This window comes from Mycetomoellerius zeteki, unplaced genomic scaffold (genome assembly GCF_001594055.1).
Source record: "Mycetomoellerius zeteki isolate Tzet28-1 unplaced genomic scaffold, Tzet1.0 scaffold151, whole genome shotgun sequence".
Classification (NCBI taxonomy): Eukaryota; Metazoa; Arthropoda; class Insecta; order Hymenoptera; family Formicidae; genus Mycetomoellerius; species Mycetomoellerius zeteki.
In genome coordinates, this window is record NW_017256458.1 from 825,592 (window position 1) to 853,174 (window position 27,583).

Sequence of the window (27,583 nt, forward strand, 5' to 3'; positions counted from 1 at the left end):
TAATCGTTAACATAGAATAAAAAGCTTTAATAAAGACAGATTTCATTTAAGCAGCTGAGTCTATAAGGTTAGTTATGAGATACTGGCCCAACAAGCCCCATATCGATGTTGACTGAAATACTTTTTTATAACTGAAAAACCGTAAATAAAATAGCAACTTAAATATTAAAGTTAAAAAATACGATAATAACTTATATTCAAAAAACACATTTGATTATTATCAATCGCTTTAATTACCATGTAGACCAAAAAGAATATTCATCTAATAATTTTACTTTTGATACATATACAAAAATGAAAAAAAAACGCACGTATTTGGCTGTTGACAGCCAGATTATTGTATTAAAGTACAGTAATTTCTGTCTTTGTGCTATACGCAACCATAGACGTATCTATATATATTTTGGTTATTTAGATATTTGCATTTGACCAACTTGCCCCTATGCTCAAATAGCCCTGCTCTACCCTATTATAAGACTGACATGAGTACAAAAATATTAAAAAATATTTCTTAATGAAATTATTATAACAGTTCGAATTTATCATGAATAATCAATCATGTCATTCTGAGTACCGCAATATCGTGAATAAATAATAGCGTTACAGTAAGCAAATAGTTCGGGAAATTTAACCAATATTAGAGGCAACTGCTCCGCTTTCTAGATTCTATTGCATCGAGTCCCACACGAGTCGTTCGGGGCGCGTATGTCGCGCGCGTGCCACGAAATTCACGGTTATCCTTCTAACTACGTGCTCAATCGAATTTCAGTAGGGCCGAGAGCACCGAACTGGGCAGCAGGCACCCCGGGCAGCCAATTCGTACCTCCGGAAATGCGATTTCGATCGACGGCTGCGCCCCGTCGCCGCCCGTCGAAATCTAACCTGCAATTCGTAGTAGGCACTGATTTTTTGCTCAGCTGGGGGTCGACACTCAGGAGAGAGCTCGCAATCGGCATTTAAAACATCGAGTTCCAGACAAATTGGAGAACAAGTGTTCCGAAAATTATACTTTCGTCAGTTCAAGTTACGCTTCGTCCAAATCACAAACCGACAAATTGCATTTCATGCGATAAATATTATTATAACGACAATATATATATATATATATATAGATACAATATTAAGCAAAACAATATTGATATATCATTGATATGTCAAAATTATATTGATGTATCAAAGTTCAATAAAATATAATAAATATGTTAAAGTTTGTTTAATCAATATTATCGTCAATTTAATATAAATATTTAAACAAAGGCGCGAAATTAAAATGTAAATTTTGATCGCGATTAACTGTAGCGTTAAAAAATATATTTAAATAAAATAAACGAGAATAAAAAATAAATGTGTATCGTTAGTATACATAGAGAAAGAGAGACTGCTTTACACGTACAACTCTCACAAAGTTATCCTTCAAAAACTTTTTCATCTTTTTATTCTTTATTTTGTTTGGAAGGGGATAAAAAACGAAGAATGGGCGACAGCGTGAATCTGCAATCGCTAAAACAAACTGTATCCGTAACACGGCAATAAATATTAGTCGGCAAAGTGCCGAAGGGTGTTCCTGGCTTACATCGAGCGGCGCGGCGTCATTGCCACGGCACTAACGTCGAGGGTGAAGCGCGATGGGTGGTGGCACCGGGGGTGGTCGGCAAGCCCCAGAGATAAAAAGCGATTACTCGGTTAAGAGAGCCGATTACAATATCTATCCCCGATCTAGTTGACCAATAGGAAATTTAGAAAAACCTGCCCGTGGGGCGTTCGAATGGCGCATCTGTCGAGCAAATCGCAAATTTTTCATCCGGGAGAAAGCTTCGGGATCACGTGAGCTCTTTAATCTCGTGGGGCGCGGATGCGGGGATCCGTCTCTGAGTATCTCGGATGAATTCGATTCCGCAGTGAGAAAGTTGTCGCGGTTTCGCGGCTGGTCGGCTCGACTGAAGCTCAACAAGCTCGAGAAATGCGTAATCGCTCGTAAACCGACTTCGTGAACCTTCTTAACGGATCAATCGAGCCGTAAGGATTGGATATGATATTATGCCTTAATAATTCGAGAGCTCTCTATTTCAAGTTGCGTTTATGTCATTTTCAATAAGGCGGAGTATGTAATTGAAGGAAATTATATATCTAATGCTTTTACGAAAGCACTATTTATTCATAATGAACTATTTTCTATTTAATATGAAAATTGTGTAAAATTAAATTCGTTACAGCGTATTTACAAATTTTAAACTGAGTTGTCTTTTACAAAATTCAAAGGCATAGCGTGATTATAAAATTATTTAACTTGGAAACGTGAGAATTCTCGTAAATTAGATTAAAAGAGCAAAATAAACGAGCACGAAACTCCTTCAAAAACAATTTAAAAAATAGAAGATTATATATTTTAGTAAAATATAAATCAATCAATTTTTATGTTAATATTCATTTGCTAATAATGGGAATTAATTGAAAAATTAGTAACAGAAACATTCTGTGTTAATAACAGATCGCAAATAATATGGGTTACATTACTGAAAGCATTATTCTAATCTTAGATCAGGAAACTCTATGAATATCACGTAGAAGCTTCCGGTCGTTTTTGTAGTTACTGTTGTAGCATTACAGCGTTACAGCCGGGAAGGCGCCTCTCTCATCGCTTCTCGGCAATCTCTCTACGCCAATGAAAAACGCGTCCTCGCTTTTTATGTAAATCAAATAATAATTGTCTTCGCGCATGGAAAGCTAGAAGTGTGTTAACGCCCAGTGTTATGCAAAGGACCGGAGTTCCTATTACTATTTACATACAATCGAATCTATCGCGCATACATTTACATACGGCGTAAATGGGTCGTCTCCGAGCAAGGCTAATGAATATATTATATAAAATATTGTCGACGAATAAAAATATTAGTTCTTTGACACTTTTCTAATCGTCCGAAGCGAAAATCATCTTTCTCGAAAGGCAATCCATTCGATCTTCGATCTCACGCTCAAATCGCCGCTCTGATTTTCCCGCGAGATTACCTACTCGTTTCGTAAAACGTCATCGTGAAACTCCTACAATTTCACAATTTGATTGCCGGTGAGTACTCTGCTATTTCGTTTTCAGCGTTAAATATTGGTATCGTATCTCATGCATGTAGATACAGAGGATTCAAATTTACTATCTTTTTTTACAAGATTACGCGCAATTAGCATAAATGGAGAAATGAGTGAGTGTTTATCGTTGGCCTTGAATTTTAATTAAATGTCTTAATAAAACTTAAACTTCAATTTAAACGTTTTTTAAAAAATAATGTTACTTGTATCTCGTTTACCTTGTTGCTTTACGAAAAGACCGAGAGGATCATATGATCATATCTAAATATAAAATTTATGATCTTCACAAGTTTTAAATTCACGGCAAGAGCATTGACTGCAAGTTCGATGAATCTATTATTAAAGGGGCAGACGGCGAACCTGGGACAACCCGTATAATTGCCGCTATCTATCAAGAGCGCAACCCGGTAATTTTAAGTAATGTCGCAAGCTAATACGAGTGCTTTGTGCCGCATGAACGTTTCTTATGTCGCACGGCAACATGGTAATTTCAATAAATTTCAATAATTTTAATTAGTATTCGCGTATAATTGTTATTGCCTGCATGCCACTATGATATTATATGATCTTATGCCGTGACGTACATTCATATGGCAACATTACACCGGTGTTGCAGAATTACAATTGCAATAATATTGTATATTATATAAATTTATATAATAACGTTACAACATCGCGTCCTCATTTCTTCGCTATGTATATGTCTAAAAAAAATTAACTCAAAATTAAGATTCTTAGAAACATGTAACATTTATAAATTATAGTATTATACAGTTTCTCCATCAAAAACATAAATCTTTCTTCATATTTAGTTAAAAAAAAATCATTAGTCATCATTATTATGTGGCTCTTAATGCATTCTTTAGAGCTCCTAGATTGCGATGCATTCTAGCGAAAATTGGATGGATCATAATCGACCATAAAGAAAATACACTGTCATCATGGTCGATTTATTCTTCAGATTCGTCAATATATCTTTCGATCTATGAGGATCAACAAGCGGAAATGTCGAGCAGTTTAGGGGAATGGGTGTTCAGTGGATTTGTTTTCGATTGGCTTTTCCGCCGCGAGGCATCGGTGATGGCAAGAGCGAGAGAAAACGCGAGAGAATGTGACGAGGCGACAGAAAGGGGGAAGGGGTTGGCATAAATATTAATATAATAGCACTGATTGCGCTAGATCGCGGGGATGCGCGAGCGTACGACACGTTGCAAATAACGCGGCGGGGAAGTGCGGCGAAGAGGACGGCCGAACGAGTGAATGCGCGAGAAGAGGAGTGCAAAGAGAGAAGAGAGCGCGGGTTGGTTATGTCGGTAGCATAGTGACATATCCGAGAGCAACAACGTGATGACGTGGGAGCGAGAGCATAGGGGTAGGTGGTAGCAGGGGGATGAGAGAGACGAGGCGCGATAAACAGAGTGAATGAGAGGGAATGATAGAGAGAGAAGGTGACACACGGGGGAGAAACCGAGCGGGAGAGACGAGCAGATAGAAGAGAGGCATCGATGTAGAAGGATAGAGAGCGAGAGGGAAAGAGAGGGAAAACTGTACGGGCATTAAATATACACGCTGATTTGTCGTCCGCGGATTGTCACCTCTGATAGCTTTCATTTTGTTGTATATCGGTGCTCGCGAGCGCGCGCTCTCGCGAGCACCCACGCTCTCGCGCCCCCGCCGCGCTTTTCGACGTAATTCGGCCCGCTTGATTGACTTTTGAGCTGGCCTTTATGACGATATCCGCCTGCTTCCGCTAATCCTCCCCGCGCAGTCCCCCCTAGGATCAGGACGGCGATTTATCAGGCACCACGCTCGCTCTCGTTCTGCCCCGCTTTCCGGATTGTGGATCCAGGTTTGCTAGCCGGATGCCCCCTCATCAGCGAATCTGGCGCCCAGGGCGCGACGTTTTCGGCGACGACACCACGGGGCAAACTGTATATCTATAGAAGAGCGTGTCAAAATGATCGCTCGAGAGTACGCGACCGGCAATGATACCCCTGGCTTTTTCGGTAAATTTATACACCAACTCTAACGTCAATCAGTGCAAATCCGGATTATCCGGAAAATACAATTAGCGGCGAATAATGACGGTGTAAACTATTGGTATTCGAGAGAAATTTGCGAGATTGCCCCGTCAATTTTATAGTTGTAGTCGCTATTATACACAAAGCAAAGCAGCCTCGTATTAATTTTATGGCCAATTCTTCAACAGGCTGTAGTTATTATAGTTAACTTTGTCTTAGGAATATACCATATGGTATATATTATATATTTCTTAACCTTAGAATGATAATGATTGCTGTTGAGTAATATTGTTATAGATACGCAAATTTTACGGTCAAGAAAATAGACCACTCTTAATTAAATAAAACTCGTAAAACAAATTTTTCATACATTTCACACTTTTAATGACAAAATATTTATAATCTAAACTTTTACAAATACAAATAACTAAATTATTCATTTATAAAGAAAGAAAGAATAAGCACACTATTAAATTCAATTTTTAAATAATATGGTCCGTCTATTGTGTGTATGTTCTCTCATACATTTAAATAAAATGTACATAATAATATTATATAACAGTAATACTTAAAAATTGAGAACATTTATTATCACGCTCTCTATTATACTGACACTGACTTCTATGATACTGAATCACCAAAGAATCCAAACTAACATGGATAGCATTTTTGAAAGCTTGTCTACATCATTTATTCTTGCTTTTAATATGGCAAATTGGATCCTGATGACTACTGAAGTTTAGCACTCAATGATCTCGTTCATTTGTAAAATTTACGTATCGATTGCATTCTATGGTTAAGAATATATACATTCTAAAAACATGAGATTTAATATCATGTGGTGTTTATACAATTCACATCGTATTAGTATTTATATCGACTATAAAAATTATATTGCACTGCATGTTAAATATATACACTCTTATTTCTCTTAAAGTATATATGTATATCATTCATTTGCTACAACAATAATATAACTCAAAAATTGCCATTTTTAGTTGCTTGCAAAAAAAAAAACAAAAATATAAAGAACATTATAGTTTTATTTCTCTATAATCAGTTATTACACCAAAACTATATTTCAAAATTAATATTACAAAATTTTGATGATTTAAAACATGTAAACTTATTTTCTGGAAAACTTTGTTTTTTAAATTGTGTTATTATTGCAAACGATCAATATATATTATCACTCACAAAAGTTTCAGCTTGCCTTATATTTTTGCTAACAATCCCATTTTTCATATATAAAATATGAAATCATAATATTATGATATAGATACTTTCTTATTTTTGATCACGGAAATATTCAATAAAGTAAATTGAAAAATAATTATATTAAAAAATAAACGGAAATTATAAGTAAATTTCTTAAATATCTAAATATTATATATATCGGTTGAAAAAAAATCGATTTTAAATTTTGCGCTAAACATTGACAAACATTTAAAAAAGTGGATATATAAACATGTTCTCGCAGAAATTAAACATCAAGTTACACACAAGTCGCTTTGATTAAAACAAGATAAATTTATATTGATGAAGTGTCAAGAGTTTGGCTTTTTTTATCAAAACCCAAGGAGAATAGGTTTTGAGAAGTAAAAAATTAAAAAAAGAATAAGAATAATAATACTTTTTCCAGTTTTAGTAAAAAAATATGTAATAATAAATTTTTTAAAAATAATGCAAACTATATTAATATTGTATTCCTTATATCATGAAATTTCCATAAACGAAGAGTGTATCGAAACTTTTGAGCGGTAGTGCATATTATATCTTTTCGATTTCAATATCCTAATCAGATCTCAGAACGGAAGTTTGGGTATACACGCCCACGACGCGACGTCTCTAGTAATTTCGAAATTCGCAGATCGACTTTACAAACACGAAGCCATTCGATGCACATAATTACAGCGGCTGCAAACAAGCATTCGCTACCATTTGCAATTCATTTACGTGCGCGGCCGCGTTTCTTTTCTTTTCCCCCCCTTTACCTTTTTTCATTTCATTTCACGAACGGTAAACTCGTTCCGGATTAAATCACGCGGTTCTTATCGGCCGCGCGAGCCTCCATTCGTTTCCTTAGTTATCCTTATCGCGGCCTGTTTCCACGAGCTGCGCCGCGGTATATTTTATCAACAGCGTCGGTATTCACAATGATTTTGAATAATACGCGGCAGCCCCCGCCGCATTTGTTGAACGTCCGAAGAATTCCGCTCGTATTGTCCGTCGCCGGAAACATCGCAAGCTGTTTTTCCCGCGTTTGTCTTCATACGAGCGATCAGCACCGTCCGCGGGAAATAAATATTCTTAATTGCGCGGAAATCTTGAAGCTTTTTAAAGCCCTCCGCGAATCTGCTGAATTCGATCTTACTTTTCATCAGCAAAAGTAATGATTAATCGCTATAATTAAGTCATCAGTCAGACGACGATGATTTTGTGAATTTTACATTAGAATCCTTTGATATAGATATGTATCTTAAAGACGTTCCCTGCACTACTTTAGTTCCCCGAGGAAAGATCGATTCCTAATTGACCAAGGCATTCGTAGACAATCTCTATATATGTCTATATAACTAATTATGTATATTTTAGCATCACATGTCGAGATTACCTCATGTCTTTACGAATGAAAAAATAATCGCCCCTGATTAAATCGTTAATTGGTTGACTATAATTTTGGAAATTCCACTTTTGTTAGAGAGTTTTCTGATAGATATGATTATTGTAGGTATATATTTCAATGTGACACATGAATTAATTTCTCCACGCTTTTATAGAAATGAGAAAATCATCGGCCCTAATGAAATTAACTCTTAAATCTATCGATCGGCTATAATTTTGGGAACTTTGCTTTCATCAATATTACCTAATAATTATGACTATTGTATATTCAGTATGACACGTCGCGATTCCTCCATACTTTTATGTGGATAAGAAAATTATCACGTCTAATTAAATCGTTCGTCAATCGACTGTAATATCAGCATTTGCTTCTTCTAATAAATATGACTTTGCAACATTTATACATATAAGAGATCGTTTCTCAGATAAAAATATAGATACCATTTTTTTTAGATATACTAGTATAGAACGGCAGAGTTGTAAAGGTAAAAGTACTATTATAATTGGCAAAAACTGGGCGCCAGATAAAATGAATGACTTATGAGTAATGTGACTGGACGCTAATGAATAATGCGAGGCACCGACATGCCGACATTACCGCAAACCCTTTCTTCCTTCTTCACGCATTTGAGCCGAGACTGCGGTGTTAACCCTGTTAAGCTCACAATGCTCACTACACTGATATATCGTAGAAGTAGAACAAGTCGCTTTCGCTTCCCAATCCGATACGGACGATAACGGAACGATTTTTCTCAGACGGCAATTAAATTATACGCTTAGATATCTAGATGTCAAATTACTGCGACTAAAAGTCACAAATTATCTAATGTAGATTCACTGAAAATCCGATGTTTTCGTCAATCCTATATTACTCGCGTATCTTTTTCAATGTAATTACTCACATTGAGAGTTTCTGACACCCCAACATTATATCTTAATTTTCATTGCTCTCTTTCAGGATTTATAATTAAATAAAAAATATATGATAATATTCTACATTGGAAAAAAAGAATATTAATCCTCCAGCACCATTTTGTGCCTTTTAAGGCGCAGTCGATATCACGTTTTCTCAAAATTCTTACTCAGATTTTAATATGTAAAAATAAATAAAATACAGTACGGTTTTTATTTTAATAAAAATTGTTGTTGCACAAGTGTACTATAAAATTTTTTTCAGATTTTTATATAGTCCGCAACCATAAAAATATATGCTGTTTTCCTCAACGCCCCAGAATGTAATTATGATTGAAAATTTCGAAGTGGTGCTAAAGAGTTGATTGATATTCTGATTGAAAATATATATATGGACAAATCTGAATTTTCTGAATGAATCTATTATAATTCTAATTGAGATAAATTCTAATTCTAATTGATATGATCAGAATTTCTTTTCTGGTTCGTCCATTTTCAACCAGAAATTTTTCTCAGTGAATATATCCTTTACTTTAAAAAGCATTATAGGTGTCAATTTAATATCATGGTGTTTATAATTTTATAATTTTTATTGTATTAATTACAGTATCTTTTAAGATCGTAATGTGAGTACACAACAAATCGGAAAGCCCTAAATGGTCAAGTTGGATCTTTAGCGCTTAAATAATTCCGTGTGAATTAATATACTACATGTTCTATCCTGCAAACTGCGCGCCGAATTTAATTTTCAGTCTCGAAACGCAATCCTAACAGAGTTAGAGCAGTAATATCTCAAATTAAATTGGTAACTTAATAATTGATGCTCATAGGCATCTTAGAAGATGTTAATAATGTGATGCTGATAAGCATCAAATCTATAAATAATTTATTGTGAAAAATATTATTAGCATCTAAGATGCTTATATGAGCATCAATATTATCAAATTGCTTGTCAATTTGTGATATTACTGCTTTAATTCTGGATTGCATTTCAAGACTGAAAATTAAATTCGACGCGCAGTTTGCAGAATTGGACATGAATAAAAATCCACGAAATTATTTAAGCACTAAAGATTTAGCTTGTTCGTTTAGAATCTTTTTTTTCAACTTGTGAATTTTTTACTGTATTGGAGTTGATAAACATCAATATGGTATGAATTCAACACTATGAATTTAACATCATTTGCATTTTAAAATGGTGTTAAATCAATGAGTTTAAAATCATGATGTTAAATCCACATTATGTTTTTCTTGATGTTTATATCGACCCCAACACGGTGAGAATTATATTTAATACCTCCATGGTATTTAATTCACCCATATTTTTTAGAGTGTTTAAATCAAGATAAATGCAAATTTTTTTTTTAATTGTGAAGTAGTTAATGCCAAATAATAATGTGTATAAATACCATAAATATCATTCATAAATTTAGTAAATTTATAAGGCAAAGGTGTTCTGAATATTCCACGAGTAATAACGAAGGGTTAACATTCCTTTTCTAGAACTTCTCTAGCTTGCAGAACATTGAGTACAGAGGGGGGAGAGAGAGAAAGAGAAAGAGAAAGAGAGAGAGGCTTGACTGTGTGAAATTTAATTTTCGTGCAGATCGTACGTCCCGGAGGGGATTTACGCTCGTGAGGCTTTAAACGGCGGCAAAACTCTTATCGCGACGTGTTGCGTCTACGTGAATTACGCGGCGAGTCGCTTTACGTCGCCGGCGAGGAACGACCGAAGGCGAGGCAGAGACGGCACGCGAGCACCCACTGGCCACGGCGGGCGATAAGCGATTTATTGTTTTGTCATTCTACGCTCCAGATAGCCTGGAATGCGAACTTCATTACTTTGCCATTGTCGCGCGCACGTCGCGTCGCACCGATACGATGTACAAATCGCCGTGACCCCTCTGGCAATCCGTGCTAGTAATTCGCGACAACTTGTACGCGCTAATCATCGACCTAATCGTCGGTATACTTCTCGCAAGTTCCGTATCAACCGATTATTTCAAACTGCGCGCATTCACGCCGCGATTATTCAAACAGGAATCTCGACGAAATGATTTTGCATCGTTGTGCTTTATCTACTAAAAGTGAAATCGTAATACCATTTCGAATAGAGAGTAAGTACAAAGATTACTTTCTTGTACTTTTTCTAAAGTTTGATAATGTAATAATAACGTATTGAAAACTAGTGGTCAGATTCAAAATAGGAAAAATTTCTGAACATTAATTGAAAATATGAGACATTTCCAATATTTACATGGGTGCAGTGAAGATTTAACTGTCCATGTAACTACTTACACACAAGTAGATCATATTCCGCGCAATTACCTTATAGTATCATACTATCATCCTTGTTATTCAAGGCAAAGAGATAAAAAGACTATTTTTTCATAAAGTAATTAAATTGTTAAGAAAATTCATGCGTAAAAGTATATATAGGAAAATCTGTGAGAAAAATAATATATATCATTTTATTTCATATATATTAAAAAACAAAATGAGAGAGAACAAATATATATCTTACAAAAAAGAATTGCCTTTCGGTTATTTTTAAAGATTTAACATTCAAAAAAAAAAATTTATCAGATTCGTGAGTTTCGATTTATTTATATCGAAGACCCTGGATCTCAAATACTTTCATCACAGAGGTACCTTTGTCTCAGTGCAATGCATGCGCAGTTCTTTCGGATGCCTCCTAGTGATCGGGAGAATCAGGTAGAATAAACGGGGGTGAGAATTCGACCAAGCGAAAGTAAGTCAGTCGAGTTTTTAGCCCGAGACACATTTCGCTGTCCACGACCCTGTTGACAACGGGTCTCTCTGATAACTCTATTTCGAGGGCTAACTCGTGTAAAACAGATAGGGCGAAGTGGCGCGAGCGTGGCAACGAGCATCGACGACAATCGACGGCGACGGAAGCGGATACAAAGGGGGCTCCGGTGTCGGAGCGGGATGTCCCCCTGCCATCTCGCGATGGTCTTACGCTCGCCAGCGAGCACGAGCCCGATAGCGCGATAACGTTGCCGGCGCTCAGTGCCGGTTATTGGAAATAGCCCGGTCGATCTACCTCGCCGTGAAATACACACAAGTCTAGCGCGCGAGCCTACGTCATACCTTGGCGTGTGTACATTATTCATGGCTATCGTGAAAAGGGCGCCAGCCGTATTACGTATGCCGCGGGTTATTATGCCCTCTAAATGTTTAATGTGTTTGCCTTCCTTCGCCGGCCACGGACGTGGCTTTATGTTTTAGTAAGTAAATTACTGTTTTTTTTTTATTAGTCCTCCACCACGTTTATGTTGGTTCAATCGATTCACAGCTCTCTCGCTCTCTTTCTCGCTCTCCTCTCCCCCCCCCCTCTTCCCCCTTACTGCGTTCTTTCTCCCCTTTCTCTATTTAATACGTGTGTATGTGTGTCTATGTATTGTATGTATATGCGCGGGGCCGAGGTGAATTTTTGTACCGGCGCTCGGCGAATATTTAATAGCCCTGTCTTATTCATTTTTAGTGCGTCGTACGCGCTCCCTCCCCATCCCTCGTCTCCCCTTTCGTGCCGAAATAAGAGCGGCCGCGCACAATGGCGCGCAATGAATTTCAAAGTTCGGCCCTCCTTTCACGGGCCCCGGCCGCACAATGGTGGAAGGAAATAGCGACGATTCGTAATTGTTTTGCAAGTGCCGCCTCTCGCCTGAGTCTCGCCGAGGAAAAATTTCCGTGACTCGCCCATGAGATACGCTCTCGCAGTTATAACGATACCAGCGCGATCCCCTTCCGCCCCTGTAAAGCGGGGGACTCGCGAGAGGGACGAAACGACAGAAGGGAGCGGGTAAAGTTTCTCGTCGACGCCGGAAGTTCGTTATTTACAAAATTAATATCCGGCAGCTTTTCCTAGGACCTCCGTTAGTCGAAAGGGGAGGGGATGGTTCGCGCAGGCGATAGGGTAGAAGGGGGAGTCGTTAAAACCGCGATCGCAAAAACGCGCGATGCCGAAATGCGAAGCCGGGCGGAAAGTTTAGAATTTACTGCCCCGACATATTGGCTACGAAAGCACACGAAATTAAGGCTAGTAAAACACTCGCCTGACACGTGCCCAACCCTCTTCGCGTGCCCCGCTGTCACCCCCTTCGCCCCCCCCCCCCCCTTTCGTTGTATCTCGCGAGCGAAATGTTCGACGGTCTCGGGTGGAGACTGTCTTCCGCGGTGGAAAAATTTTCGTGAAATATTTCCGACGACGGACGCGGAAAAAGTCGCGGCCGTTTCTGCTAATTCGTCTGAAAGGGCGCCAAAAATGTTTGCCCAGATCTCGATACGCGCCGCGCTCGTCCGCGATGAAATAACGCGACACCCGTATAAACGCGATTTAATTTTTCACGCGACCGTGTTCGCGGAGTTTTATTTTTCGTCCGTCGTTCCTCTTCCTCCTGCCGGACAGAAAGGGCCGGGCAGAATGCACCCTTTATTCGCGACGTACGAATGAACCTTCCGTTCCGTATGGTCGACGAACGTCGATATTTTTGTTTGGATTTTAATATCGCGATATTTTCTATAGCAACGCCGGAAACGGACGGCGCATTTTTAACAATGAGTCGTGTTTTGCGTATAAATTTGATTTGCCGTACCGTTTGAAAGTGTCATCTCTCTTTCGATATATCGCCGGCACGGTACGATCTCCCCGTCGTAACGCGCTTTGCAAATTTAATATTATCACTCGTCGTGCAAAAACTTTGGTCAATCTATTATATAATTTTATCGAGTTTTTTTTTTTTAATTTGTTCTACTAATTCCGTAAAATTCCGCAATTATTCTTATCGATTCAACTGACTCTGCTACGACGATGTCGCTTAATATTACGACGTGTAAATAATAAATGCTGGAAATCGATTGGAATTATCAATAATTGTATTATCTACAAAACGAATTAATTATAAAGCGGTTCCGACCTTCTAACAAATGCTTTTGATTCTGGACGCGGAACGAAAGCCGAGAGAATAACGTGCGTGTTAGTATGGAACCGATGGCGACATCTTTCAGCTGCAACGCGAGCTGCATTTCTGATTCTGACGTTACGCGGTAACGCAGGCGATCAACTGTTGCAATCGATTCGCTATTTTCTCATCGATATGAAACACATACACGAGAAAATGTCGCGTTCAAACGTACAAAACAGGCGATTCGTTGATAAAAGATAAGCGTGAAATATATGACTAAGGCTAGTAAACAAATCGGAAAAAAAAAAACAATACGGGTAATGTTGAAGGAGAAAATAAATAAAATATCGGGCTTACCAAAACGATGAGTGAAAAAGAAGTGGGAGGTGCGAAAATGTGCGAGGAGACGTCTGCAACAATGTAAAAAGAACTTTGTAAATAAAAATGCGGGAAAGTTCGAGGGGATGTTTTTTCGAGCGAGTAATCAACAACATCTTATCGATCGTCGGGATGGATACGATTTATTTACAAATGTCACATATTACATTACAGCCATTACAGCATCGTCGTACAAAGCGGGAGGAAACAGTTGCTGTAAAAGAAAGGTATTTTCGGAGCCTCGCAGCTTCGTTTCTAAACTTTATCTTTTTTCTTCTTTAAAGATATATTATACCAATTTTTTCAAATGTATTGATATTTATATTTTATTAAAAAAACTATACTCGTATGTGAAAGTTATGTTTACAATATTCTATTTTTACTGAGCAACACATTTTTATAGTTAATTTATTTTATTTATTAATCTTTATTATTATAACTTAAAAATACGTCATGACAAAAATCTTTTTTTTTTTGTGTGTAACTACTTAAGTATTCAAAATGGTTTATGTAAAGTTTCATTGCGATGCAGAGATGAGTTTTCTGTAAATAAACAAATAAATAAATTCTGTTTATTGACAAAACTAATTTCTGGATTGCAACGAAACTGCATAAATCATTTTCAATACTTGAAGTATCTATAATCAAAAAAGGAACTTTCGTTTATAATATATTTTTCATATTTCCATTAGAACACAAATAGAAAAACATTCCTTATATTGAAATAATTTTTGATCAGGTTCTAAATCGTTGCAAAATTTTTTGTATTATTTTTAAGTGCCGAAAAAACGGTTTTGTATCTATATAAAAAAAGCGGAAGTATAAAAAATTTAGCTACACATACAAATTTGAAAATAATTTTTTTGGACCATTAAAATAATTATATAGGATACTCACAAATTAATTGCTAGAATATTAAAATTTTTTGCAACATTATTATAATTATTTTTATGATCCAACAAAATTATTTTCGAAGTATTTACTAAATTTTTTGATACTTCAGCAAACCTGTTCTTTCTGTGTAAAATAATCAGTAATCTTTTATTATTTTGAAAATATATGTAATACATCCCTAAAAACTTTAGAAGAAAGACTTGATAGGTTTAAAAAATTAACACAACTTTGTTTTCGATAAGTTTGAAAATAAAAAAATAGCAACATTCTTCTTCGCACAGAAATATTTTTGTCCTTTCAAAACTTGCGCGTAAATTGTTTATAATAAACTGAAATTTACATTTCGTGCTTGTGTTAAATAATCCAAAAGATAATTAAAGAGCTTTTAAATTATATACAAATTTGAGTAAAAGAAATGTAGCGATTTTCTCTCCTTTTTGTCAATATAAAAAATTAAGCTAAACGAGTCACGAAGGACTATGAGATCTCACATTAAAAAAATTAAAATTATTCTTTTAGTGAGATATTATCATACACCTTCGTGACTCGTAGAGCTAATTGTAAGCACATGTAGTTACCTGATCTATTCGTCGTATCTAACAGAGCTTAATAATTTTCAAACATAGGCGATAATAATTTAATGGACATAGCTGACATAAACACGATTAATAATAATTTAAGGATACTAAGACTAACATAAACACAATAAACATCGGACGACCGTTCCTTCATTTAGATAATCATTTAGATAATGAAGTTCAGGTAGAAAATAGCTCAGTCCTTCGCACAGAAATATTCACGAGGGTGAAACGTTAAGGTCGCTTTCGAGATCAAAACCAGCGGGACCGGCATCTGGTTTTCTCAACACAAAGAGACTTCTACGATATCTTGACAATACACGCTCCGCGAAAACAATCTAGCTGCGGCCCTGTGCTCCGGACTGGTGACCGATCCTCTCGGGAACGTCGCGTCGCGGCGCGGCTTGCGTCGCGACGTGACGTTCGTCGTCGCCGCTCACGCGCACACATACATACACACACACACACACGCACGCATTCCTTTACACTCACACACGCACCCACACCCGCGGGCGCTCGCGCGCACGCGCGCGCACCGCGACGCAACCAACCACTTGTGGATCGCCCGGTCGCACCAACGTGCCGCGTCGGCGGATCGCCGCGATTTTTTTTCGCTGTCGGCGTCCGTCCAGATCGGCCGTCGCGATGACGACGACGACGAAGACGCCGTTATGCGCGCGTCCGGAGACGGGCATCGGCGAGTTTACGCGATCGCGCGCGCGAGCGCACGCTGGAAAACGTCGCGAAAATCGGACGGCGCGCGCGCGCGCGCGTATGTCAAACACACGCCATGTCAAACGCTACACGGCGGGTTCGCGCGGCGGAAAGTAAAGTGAAACCGGCGAGCTTACCGAAACTCGGGGGGCCGGCACGGATCGGCGGGTCGTGTGAAGCAGCGCGGCGCGATTCGCCGCGCGAAAACTCCGCGGGAAATCAAATGGGAAGTACGGTGGCCCGCGGGAGGCGTGCGGCGAGACGTTTCGCTTACAGACAACTGCATGTACACACGACGACGGTGGCGCCGCGACGCGGCGCGACGCGGTGCGGCGCCGTCGTCGTCGCGATGCCGCACTGTGTCGCGTGGCGCTCGGTGCGGGGCAAAGGAGGGAAGAACTGACTCGCCCTCTCCTTCTCTGTCCATCTCGCCGTTTCTTCGTCGTCGAGAAAAGGCGTTATGTGCGATTTTCAACACTGACGAAAACGCGTGCATGCAGAATTCGCGATTCTTGAAGACTTCTCTCATTCATTTGTAGAATATCGCGTCGATATTTTTACATTTTCATTCATAAAATGAAGAAAAAAAATGTAATGTAGATAATAAATTTTGTCGTACGATAAGACGTCTCTTCTCTACACAAAGGATGAGAAGTAGACGAGAAATTTCAAATTATATCTCGAATGGAATTCCGCAGTATTTACCAGCACAATGAAGCTGATACGATCAGACATAATCAGATAGTTTAATTTATTGATGCATTAATTAATACGATTAATATAATGCAATATTGTTTATTATCGGCTAACGCTACATTGCATTAGGTTTTACAAATCGTTGATAGATGGCGCCACATACTCGATACGCCGGCCTGTGTATAATTCTGTAAAACTTGAATCGAAATCAATTAAATTCGTACATATATATATTTTTTTATGAATAAGACTATTAGATAATCAGAATATATCGAACTTACGTTCCATACGATCGTTCCGCGTTTAAAGGATTCGGCCGATTCTGTCCTTATCTTGCATTTTTAATTTCTAAATATATTTTTTATATATTCTTTATTAGAACACTTCTTATATGTATATATCTATATATACATACCTACATACTCGTAAAAAAATGTTTTGTATATAATTTTATATAACTGTATATAAATGCACATATTTTGTATATAATTACATATAATTATATATAATTATATATAATTTTATGTAATTATATATAATTTTATGTACTTTTATATATAATTATATATAAAATAGGTCCATTTATATACAATTATATATAATTATATATAAAAAATGTTTTCCAGGGTATAGAGTTCATAATTCAGCCGACTTGATCTGTATTTTTTTATTTTATACACATACATAGAGCATATTCTGTTGTGATTATCATAATCGATTACACGGTTTTGAGTGCATTATTTGTTTCACATTTTTGTATTGAGATTGTTATTTCTTATAAATACCGCACAAAAATTTTTTCATACATCAAAGACGTTAAAAAAATCTCGCCAATTTTTCGAACTTATTACCATTTATACAAATTACAAATTATACTGTTAAAATTATAATGTCAAATTATATCCAATTTGAGTTATTTTTAATCATTTCTATAGATCGCCACTTGCTCCCAATCAATATGTTGTTAATTTTAATTAAAACAATGAAGTCAAACAATTTAATTAAAAGTATATATAAATTTGAATCAAATTATTATTATGAAGGGCACACTTGATATGGAAACGTTGCTTATTTTGAAATTAGCAATTTAATCACAGAAATGGATTGATTTACATTTTACCACACATGAAAATTAAAACAAAAATGTAAGAATATGAATGAAGCTCTAAGAATAGATCTAATAAAAAGAAATGAAAGTCATTTAAGAGCCCATGCAGTCGTCATTACGTAAATAATATACATTATATAAAAAATGTTTACTGTGCCGACGTTTCGACCAGACGTTTTCGATTCTTCTCAATGCAAAATAAACCTAACATAAAAAAATAACAAAATTTTATTTAATTCAAGAGATTGGATTGCTCCTTTATAATATTTAACAATGTAATAAACTCAAACTAGAGAAGAGAAATCTATTTGGCATTCGAAGACGCAGTCTCGAGATGACCATATGACTTTCGACCAACGCCGTCCCTGCGTGAATAGAAAGATAGGGTCGAGTTTCGACGAGAATCGTCCGTCTCTTTTTCGCTACCCACGAAAACAGCAGGGAGAGCGAGACGGAACGATCAGGCTGTCGTCGGGCGAGTCGGAAACGGAGCAGAGGCTAACGAAGGGTGCGCGGAGCGTATTGTCCGCGGCGCCTCTCAACATGGCATCGCGCCGGTGCCGTGGCCGCCGCGTTGGAGAGATGTGAAGAACGTGCGAGCTTCATCGGGGGTGCACTAGTGCGAGAAAGGGCTTCTCAGCCGTGAACGCGTGAGAGTGCATCTTCGGAGAGTGCGTCGGATTTCGGAGCAGATCTCGTAGAGAACGCGAGGAAGAGAGATCGAAGGAGCGAGCGAGAGAGAGAGAGAGAGAGAGAGAGAGAAAAGAGCGTGCTATGCCGAGGAGTCGCACGGGGCAGGGACGGCAGGCCAATCCGGCGGTCATCCTACCCCGTGTCGAGTGACAGGCTGCTTACGTAACGGATTATTCTCGCTATGATAACGATACTCCAGACAGCGCGAACGCGACACGTTGACGCGAGGAAGCAGCAGCAGCGGGACAGCATCGTCGCCGGGAGGGCCGTCGACGCTGCGGCGACGGCGCAGCGCTCGACCCCGACAGAAATACGCCGACCCGGATCCCGCTATCGCTGTCTCTGATACCTGTCGCTTAAACGAACGCCGAGCGTCGCTACGCCCACGTCGTCCTCGTCTATCGTGCCTCGGAAACGCGGCGACACGCCTGACCGGGGTGCCGAGTGCGAATTATGACAGCGGCGGTCGTCATGGAAAACGTTAACTGGGATCCCGGTAAGTCGACGGGTCGAGAAACCTTGCTCTAGGACACCTTTGATACTTAGAGGGTGTTTTCACGTGTTTTTCACGTTTCACCCTCGACACGATCGTATTGCGCAGCGAGATAAGGCATGGTGGTGCTTCGCGCGGCGAGGGTGTTTTCGACGAAGTTGACCTATTGTTGTGGCGACGGCGTGTCGATAAGACCTCCGTCGTTGTTTCCCGTATAAGTGAAGAGAGAGAGGGAGAGAGAGAGAGTTACTGGAGCAAGTTACGTAGCATAATCCAATACGCGACTGAACATACTCTTCAAAGACGTATTAATAAAACGTTGCGTGTCGAGCGCGAGCGTGGTACGTTATAAATATAGAGCGAGGGTAAAGCAGAGTAAATAAACTGTACGAGTAATAACGGGGTCTTTTCTGATAAAACGCTGCTGTGCCGATATTCCAACTCGCGACCGCACAATTCCACGTGCTCCAATTTGCTTGAATGAAAATGAGGTCTCGAACGAGTGATCCGCGTTTAAAAATGAATCCTATATCGATGACATCGATCGGCGCATAAATGCAACGAGAAATCCTTGTGCCTTTGAATTAAAATAATTATAGTATTATGTAGAAAAGAGATAAGAGTTCGTTACACCGTTTCCAATTTTAGTACTTCCGCATTTAAATATGGAGAACGTAATTAGCGCTATTCGACTCTAATAATACGCACTTATACTTTACGCTAAAGTTTATTTAAAGCGGAAGATAATAAAAGAAGAAGAAGTGGATTTAAATGAGGAAATGAAAACACAGCAGTTTTTCAATGTTTCTCCATTTTAATTAACTTTATAAATTATTTTAACACACGGAGGTCGGGCCTAACTCCGTCACAGCGAATTTTCAATACTTTTATCAGATAGTCGAATCTAAAGCCTAAAGTACAATTGAAAAGCACAGGCAATAGAAACAGGGAATAATAGATTTCAACCTGTTTCTATTGCCTGTGCTTTTCAATTGTGTCTCAGATTTAATCTATTCACTTATTCCAGCGTTGTCCAAGTTGCTGAACTCGCTGCAGGAGAACAAGTCAGAGATACCTAGTTGTACCGAGGAGGAATTTGGATTTCTCAGTGAGCTGCTGCAGTCCAAGGAACTGAACGCCCTGGTGAACGTTCATAATAAGATCCTCAACAATGTTAAGGATGATAAATTCTTCCCCGTGCTCTCAAACTCGATGGACATCGATGTTGAAGTTCTCGATCTGTTGTCGACCAAAACACACGTCTCGCCCGAGTGCAAGGAGCTATTCCACCTGTTGCAGAAGCCACACATCCAGGTAATTATAATAATATATGGAATATATTTTGTACTTTAAGTTAATGTTGTGTGTTGAATTGTTTTTATAAATAAAAACGAAAATCTTCTATAAAAAATGTTTAGAGTTAAGACAATTTTGTGATCAAAGAAGAAATTGTTATATTTTGAATTTAGTCATTTTTGATAAATTATTCTGAATTTGTTATAATTGTGTAGGATATTGAAATTATTACAGCTTAAAAAGGGTCGTTTTTAAGGTTTATAAAACAAAAATAACATTTATTGTATTTCTAAAAGTATATATTTTTTGTCGATATTATTTGATTAGTCGATAATTTTCTATCAAGTTGAAAAACAGTTTTCCCTCTTTTTTAGAAAAAGTAATCTCTTTTTGGGTTGTGCCACGTTAGAAATAAGAGAATAAAATATTTTTCGTAAATTTTCTTTTCAAATGTCGATTCTTTTTATTGTTTGTAATTTAATAATTCTATGAAGAAATGAACGTTTCTGAGAGTGTGTATTCTAAAACAACTTTCTTCACCGAAGGGTCTCCTCTGTGCTCATGATGCCGTGGCGCAAAAGGACTACTATCCGAGGCTGCCGGATATCCCATTGGAAGTGGATGAGGATGAGGAAACGGTGAAGATCGTCCAGCTAGTGAAGTCGAACGAGCCCCTGGTATGTCGTATCGATCGTTAAGTCGGCATTTGTAATAACGGTGTCTTTCTGAACATCTTTCACTCGATTAACCCAAGAGTGTGAGCAATAGCGTAAAAGGGAGAAAAAAAGGCTTAATTATCAATTAAGTAGTAGCAATTCGAGTGTAATGTATGCGTTTGTGTTTTTAAGAAGCCACAGGGGAAAAGGAGGGAAATTTGTCGAAAGTAGTTTACTTTTTTTTGCAAGAGCCTTAAAGATTCGTTTTTCCGCCCACACATGGTTGTACATTCGCGTCGACTTGCATGAGACGCGTAAAACGTTCCCCAGTATCGGCGTAGACAGGCGAGTCACGTATATTTCGTAACTTGGATACTGAGAGAATATCCTCCGAGCGTATAACGAGTAGCCTCACGAGTGCGAAGAAAAAGTAACCAAGTAATCACGTGTTTCTTTCATCGTCAAACTTGCTTCGAAGGGCGACGCCGGCGTTGAACCGATCGTGGTAAGTCGCCTGAATGCCGTAGAACATGTGCTGAGCACCTGTGATGAACACCTGACTTTACGTCGTACGAAACTGCCCTGTACCTCAGCCGTCATTCTTTTCGTTTCCACCGCTCACTTTAGCGTCGGGATCGAAACTGGTAGAACTTCATCGCGTGCCACTTCCGTTGTCGTAAGACAGGCGAGGAGCGGCAACGGAAATTGCGAGTATTAGGAACAAAAATTTGGATTGATCAAAGATCAATCAGAATCAAACCGGTTTCAATCCCTGCTTCAACGTAGATCTCTAATCAATCCTTTCCTCTCGTTATCGTATCTGCGATATCACAGGATATAAATTCATTTGTAAATGAAGCGTTGTCATGTCCTTCTCTTCCTTGCACAAATTTGTTGATTTTGTTGTTGTTTGTTTGTCTTTGTTGCGTCCATTGCATTGTGTCTTGTTTAAGTTGTTCTTTTGCTTTGTAAATAAAATCTGTTGTATCACTGTATTTGTTGTCATTGTCCCGCATGACTGTATTTGAAGTATCTTGAAGTGGAGTTACCTTTTGGCGAAAGCTTGTCTTGAAAAAATACGCTTGAATTAAATATTCTGTATAAATTAAATTTAAACAAATAAAATTTAAAGGTATTGAATGAAAATATCAATAAAACTCAAATACCATTTGTTGTAATTTCATATTTTTGAAAATATATAAAAAATACAAGTTTATTATATGCAAAGTAATAAATAAATATAAGATCGTAGTCACAGAAACGAGCATACAACAAGATATTATAATAAATAAAATTTATCTTTTTTTCTTCGAGCAATCATAATTAAATAATATTACCGGTAACTGTATTTCGCGGTACATGTTTCTCGAGATTCTACCTTTGTTACATTTATTTTGCAAATTGTTTAAAATGCCTATTTCTGTTTATCTCGGAAAATGCGCAGAGAACAAAAAGTATATACTCTAAACAACATGAATCTTCAAAGGAGATTTTAAAAGATTCATCACAAATAATTGATAACTAAAAAATCAAACATTTCAGATATCTTTACGATACCCTTTGGATATTCATGCTATCGATGCGCTCTGTGCTCGTCTATTTTTGTATTGCACAATTTCGACGATTTCAATTAATCGATTGTGCCATGAAAAAATCGTCGGGCGCATGCCGATTTTAATATCGCGTCTGCCTTTCTATAAGAAGACTTTTATTTTTAACCATTTTTTTAAAAAGTGGAAGAAGGCACTCCCTAGTACGCGTTCGCGCGCGAAATGCAACGCAATGACAATACTAGATTTTACACCTTGACATTAGGGGGCGACCATAAAAACCTGCGAAATCACCGGCAAGATCGTAATCGCACGGATAATGCACGGCGGCGCAGCCGACCGATCCGGTCTCATCCACGTCGGTGACGAGGTCTGCGAAGTCAACGGTATCAGCGTCGAGGGAAAAACACCCAGTTTTGTTTTACACATTTTGGTAGGTTAAACATTTTCTTATCTCATTATTAGCAAATACGGCAAATAAAAGAGCAGTATAAAAGACACACCACCGATCCAAAGTTTCGAATCTGTAATTTTTACATAAAAGCATGAGATTCTTTAGATATATTTATTTTATTAAAAATATCAATATTTATTTTTAAATGTACACTATTAGAATAAAATTTATGGTAGAAATAATCAAACTGATTAAATTTTGAGAAGCTCTCAGCTTAAGCAGTAGTGTATTTCAATGAAGTTTCCAAGATCATTTGGATATTCATAAAAATTATTTTTACGTTTGTTATTTTATAAAGTATTGTAATAGTACATAACATACTATATATTCAACGTGTGATATTATTTTAAAGAGACTAAGTGAAATTTTCAAGTTTCTACTTGAACATTCCATTACTTATGTAATAAGATACAATATTCGAGTACCTTTTTTTGATTTTTAAATAGGGTGTCACTATTAAAAATTCTTACGTAATTCGATTTTTTTCCAGCAAAATTCAGAAGGGACAATCACTTTTAAAATAGTACCCGCGGACAGCAAAAGTGGAATCAGGGAGAGCAAGGTAATAGTCGCAATAGGTCTCTGACAGATCCTTGATAAAACAAAATTATATTGTAAATATGTGTAAATTAAATATGTATAAATTTAGGTTCGCGTCAAAGCACACTTTTCGTATGTGGCTGCCGACGACCCTTACATTCCTTGTAAAGAAGCCGGATTAGATTTTGTCAAGGGTGACGTTCTGCATATTGTCAGTCAAGATGACGCTTATTGGTAAGATAGTTTGTATTCATATAATCTGAATGCAAAATATTTTAAGTAATTTGTGAATACACAATTAAGCAATGTAAAGCCTACATGATATAAGCTGGACAATGATCTTATATTATAATTAGTGCTTGAATATTTCATTGTGAATTTTCACTTAATATTAATTATAATGATGCTGGTTATAAACATAGGTGGCAAGCCAGGCGAGAAGGTGATCGAAATATGAGAGCAGGCTTGATCCCCAGCAGAGCTCTTCAAGAACGTAGAATTCTTCTTGAAAGGAAAGAGAAAGAAAAGGAGAAACCAGAAGAAGACAATATAAGTATGACAATGGGTTTGTTTGTTCGATTGAATAACTCGCTTGTCTTGATCTTATTTCGCAATCATTCATTTCATCGAGTCAAATAATCGTCGAGTGTTTTCATATTTTTGATGTTTATACATATATATTGTTTAGCGGCAGATATATATCGATCAATGTTGCACGAAATCCGTAATTATAAAATAGATGTCAATAGATGCTCGGAGTATATTGACAAAATTTTACGTTTTGTTAAAATACATTTCTAGAATTAATTTAAATTTCTTGAAAACACACATAACATGCAAAATGCCAATATTGAACCATACATATACATATATACGTCAAGTATATAAAAAAGTACCAAATGTTCCTTTTTTCTAAAATCAGAAACATTTCCCTCATAAATAGTTTAAATATAATTATTCACAAATTAACTGTTTAAAAAAATAGATTAGATAAAATAGAAGAATGCTAAATTAATATGTAAGATGCCAATATGCTCCGAGAATGCTCTGTTTGAAGGCTGATATTGTTAAAGCTTGCCACTGATTTTGGCGTACAAGTAGCAATGTTGCATAATGAATTAAATTCGTTAGTGACCACCTCAAGTACACTTTAGGATCAGTCGGTAGTTGAGTGCGCGGTAGACTTGTGTCCGAGGTGGTTACCCGTTAATTCAGTAAGCTAATCTCGGCTGCGCTTCTTTAACAAATGAATGGCCTGACGACCTAACCGTCGGTTAGGCTTGTGTTCTGTTCCAGTGCCTTTGCCCGCATTGTGCCCCCGTCCCAGTACCTCTTTGCACGCCTCGCCTACAAAGTGCAACTTGCAGGGAACTAAAACTAAAAAAATCATGTATGACGCTGCAGAGAACGATGACTTCGACCGGGAAGAGGTACCGACCTACGAAGAGGTCGCGAAACTCTACCCCAGGCCGGGCCTATATCGGCCGGTGGTTCTCATTGGGCCACCGGGAGTCGGCAGGAACGAGTTGAAGAGGCGGCTCATGGCGACTGATACCGAAAAGTACAAGACTCCTGTTCCCTGTAAGTTTACCAAGGAACTCACAGCGAAGATAAGAAGGGAGAGATTAGCTTGACCTTTAGTTAGTCGTGCGAAAATATTCGATCATATCGTTAAATAAAATGACGGGGATCGCGATGATTTCGCGTAATTAATTAAAGGTTAAAAGAAAAATTAAATTCACAAATATTATGAAACATAATTGAAAATGGAAAAAAATCATGTATATTGTATCCAATACATTTAAGGAATGACTGTAATGTGAGAAAATTAAATCAACGATCAATAAATCGCGAGATAAAAGTAATTTGAAAAATAAGAGAACCGAAATAAAAAGTGTTTAGTAAATCTATCAAAAAAGTTAAAATAATTTAAAAATAATTGTAAAGTAGGAAATATCCACTTAATTTGTTTTAATCTAGTATTCTTTTTAAACGAAACAATTACACTTTTATCAGACACATCTAGGCCACCGCGACCAGGTGAAATAAACGGTAAAGAATACCATTTCATGACTCGGGAGCAAATGGAGGAAGACATCGAGGCTGGAAAATTCATCGAGTATGGCGAGTATAAGGGAAATTTATATGGTACCAGTTCCGAGAGCGTCAGCTCGCTCGTAAACGCCGGATACGTGTGCCTCTTAAGTCCTCACTATCAAGCCCTCAAGATGCTAAGGACACCGCAATTGAGGCCATACGTCATATATGTGAAACCGCCAACGTTCGAAGTGCTAAAGGACACCAGAAACGAAGCACGAGCGAGGTCGACCTTCGACGAGAGCAATTCTCGAGGCTTCACGGTAAAGTTGGAAATTTGTATTTATATAGGTTGTGACAAAAAATCACAACCATTTCCTAACTTGATTTCATAACTTGGTTCTTTCTTAAATATACTACTGCCAATAAAGTGATACTACTATTCTGATTTTGTTCATGATGGCGTTTCAAGCCCGGAAAAGATTTCAGCGCGCAATATGCAGAATCAGATATGTATATAAATTTACACAAGAAATACAATATTTAAATACTAAGATCCGTCTTCAAAAGGAGCATTCTCGGAGCATTTTCGGAGCATATTAACATTTTGCACGTTAATTTAGCATCCTTCTATTTATCTATTTTTGAACATTTAATTTTTAAATAATTATGTTTAAGCTATTTATTAAGAAAATATTTTCAATTTTAGATGCTTTAATCGAATATAGGAATTTTCGTATTTAATTAGATTTATGTCATTTTAATTTTTCTAAATTAATTAGTACTAGTCAACATAAATTAAATAGGTCTTATAGATCCAGAAGAAATAACTGTGTTACACACATTTCGTCAATTCCGAAAGGTTAACAATAAACATCTTTGCAATCTAAAAGAGTAAGTTCAGGATTGTATTTTATCATCAATCTTATATTCCATTGCAGGACGAAGAATTTCACGAGATCCTGCACAGTGCGGAAAGGATAGAGTTCTTGTATTCTCATCTTTTCGACGAGGTGATTGTGAACGCTGACCTTTCCATAACATTCGAGCAACTAATCAACGCAATCCATCGAGTGGAATCTGAGCCGCTTTGGGTACCAGCCTCGTGGGTTCAATAAAATGATCCTAAAAAATTCGAGGAACAAAATAGCCGGAAGAGAAGGGTTTCGTTGTTAGAGACGCGCGACTACTCGTTGCAATTTGACGAGATCGAGCGTTTCTCGCGACGCTCGACGACACTTTAATTCTGCTTCCCCGCGAAGGACATATATTTCTCGTCTATTGTCTCACCAAATTGCAATTTACCACCTAGAACGTTATTGCGCCTTTACACTTGTAGAGAAATTTCATACCTCGAGCGTTCGCGAGTCTTTATCTGTTTTGAAAACGAATTAAATAAAATTTTCTATTATCGCGGATGCCGTGCGTTCGTCGACGATGATCGTTGCTGATTCGTAAGTGACGATTTATCGATCGCGAAAGGAACGCGACGCGCTTTTCCTCGACTAGATTAAATAGCTAAGTATGAAATGTTGAAGTAATCTCGATGATACGCCCCAAGTGGTTTAAAGTCGTTAAAATTCCACAGTTCTTGTTTTCCGGATCTATTAAACGTTTTAGCGACACTCCGCGCATTTTTAATCTTACAATTAGAACCCTTACTGCCAGAAGTTTCATCAACGGCGAAAGATCTCGTATCGCGATCTCCAATCTCATCGCAAATCTCTTCTGTATATCCTATCGACACGTCGCATAGTGGGATATTTGACCAATTTAGGCGGCCAAATTTATTTTTATAGTTTAAGTGGATCGAAATGTTTCACTAATTCATTGTATTTTAAGCTGTAGGAAATACTTTTTTATGAAAAAAATATAATTTAATTTTTACTATAGGCTATATATTACGCTATATATAAAATCTTATTTTTA

At 37.5% G+C, this 27,583-nt stretch overlaps 2 protein-coding genes across 5 annotated transcripts in view; one reads left to right on the forward strand and one right to left on the reverse strand.

Annotated features, from left to right (window-relative positions):
- Positions 1–16,866, reverse strand: part of LOC108720477 (uncharacterized) — an 87,488-nt gene extending 70,622 nt beyond the window's left edge. The window contains exons 1-3 of the mRNA XM_018444517.1: positions 16,837–16,866; positions 16,269–16,400; positions 13,925–13,977 (exon numbers count right to left, since the gene is read on the reverse strand). Coding sequence (XP_018300019.1) covers positions 13,925–13,977; positions 16,269–16,400; positions 16,837–16,866 — 215 coding nt within the window. The remainder of the gene's footprint in view (positions 1–13,924; positions 13,978–16,268; positions 16,401–16,836) is intronic.
- A 1,549-nt stretch (positions 16,867–18,415) lies between these two features.
- On the forward strand, positions 18,416–27,536 carry metro (membrane palmitoylated protein 7-like protein metro). 4 transcript variants are annotated; one of them, XM_018444607.1, is made up of 11 exons: positions 18,416–19,124; positions 20,149–20,435; positions 20,963–21,094; positions 21,552–21,578; positions 22,889–23,056; positions 23,568–23,639; positions 23,727–23,851; positions 24,040–24,170; positions 24,896–25,198; positions 25,634–25,977; positions 26,596–27,536. In XM_018444607.1, exons 1-11 carry the CDS (start codon positions 19,082–19,084, stop codon positions 26,770–26,772), a joined length of 1,809 nt encoding a protein of 602 aa, XP_018300109.1. In that variant the 5' UTR covers positions 18,416–19,081; the 3' UTR covers positions 26,773–27,536. The 4 variants fall into 4 exon arrangements, with proteins under 4 accessions (XP_018300109.1, XP_018300111.1, XP_018300110.1 ...); XM_018444609.1 differs by having other exon boundaries at positions 25,022–25,198; XM_018444608.1 differs by lacking the exon at positions 21,552–21,578.
- The last annotated feature ends 47 nt before the right edge of the window (positions 27,537–27,583 follow it).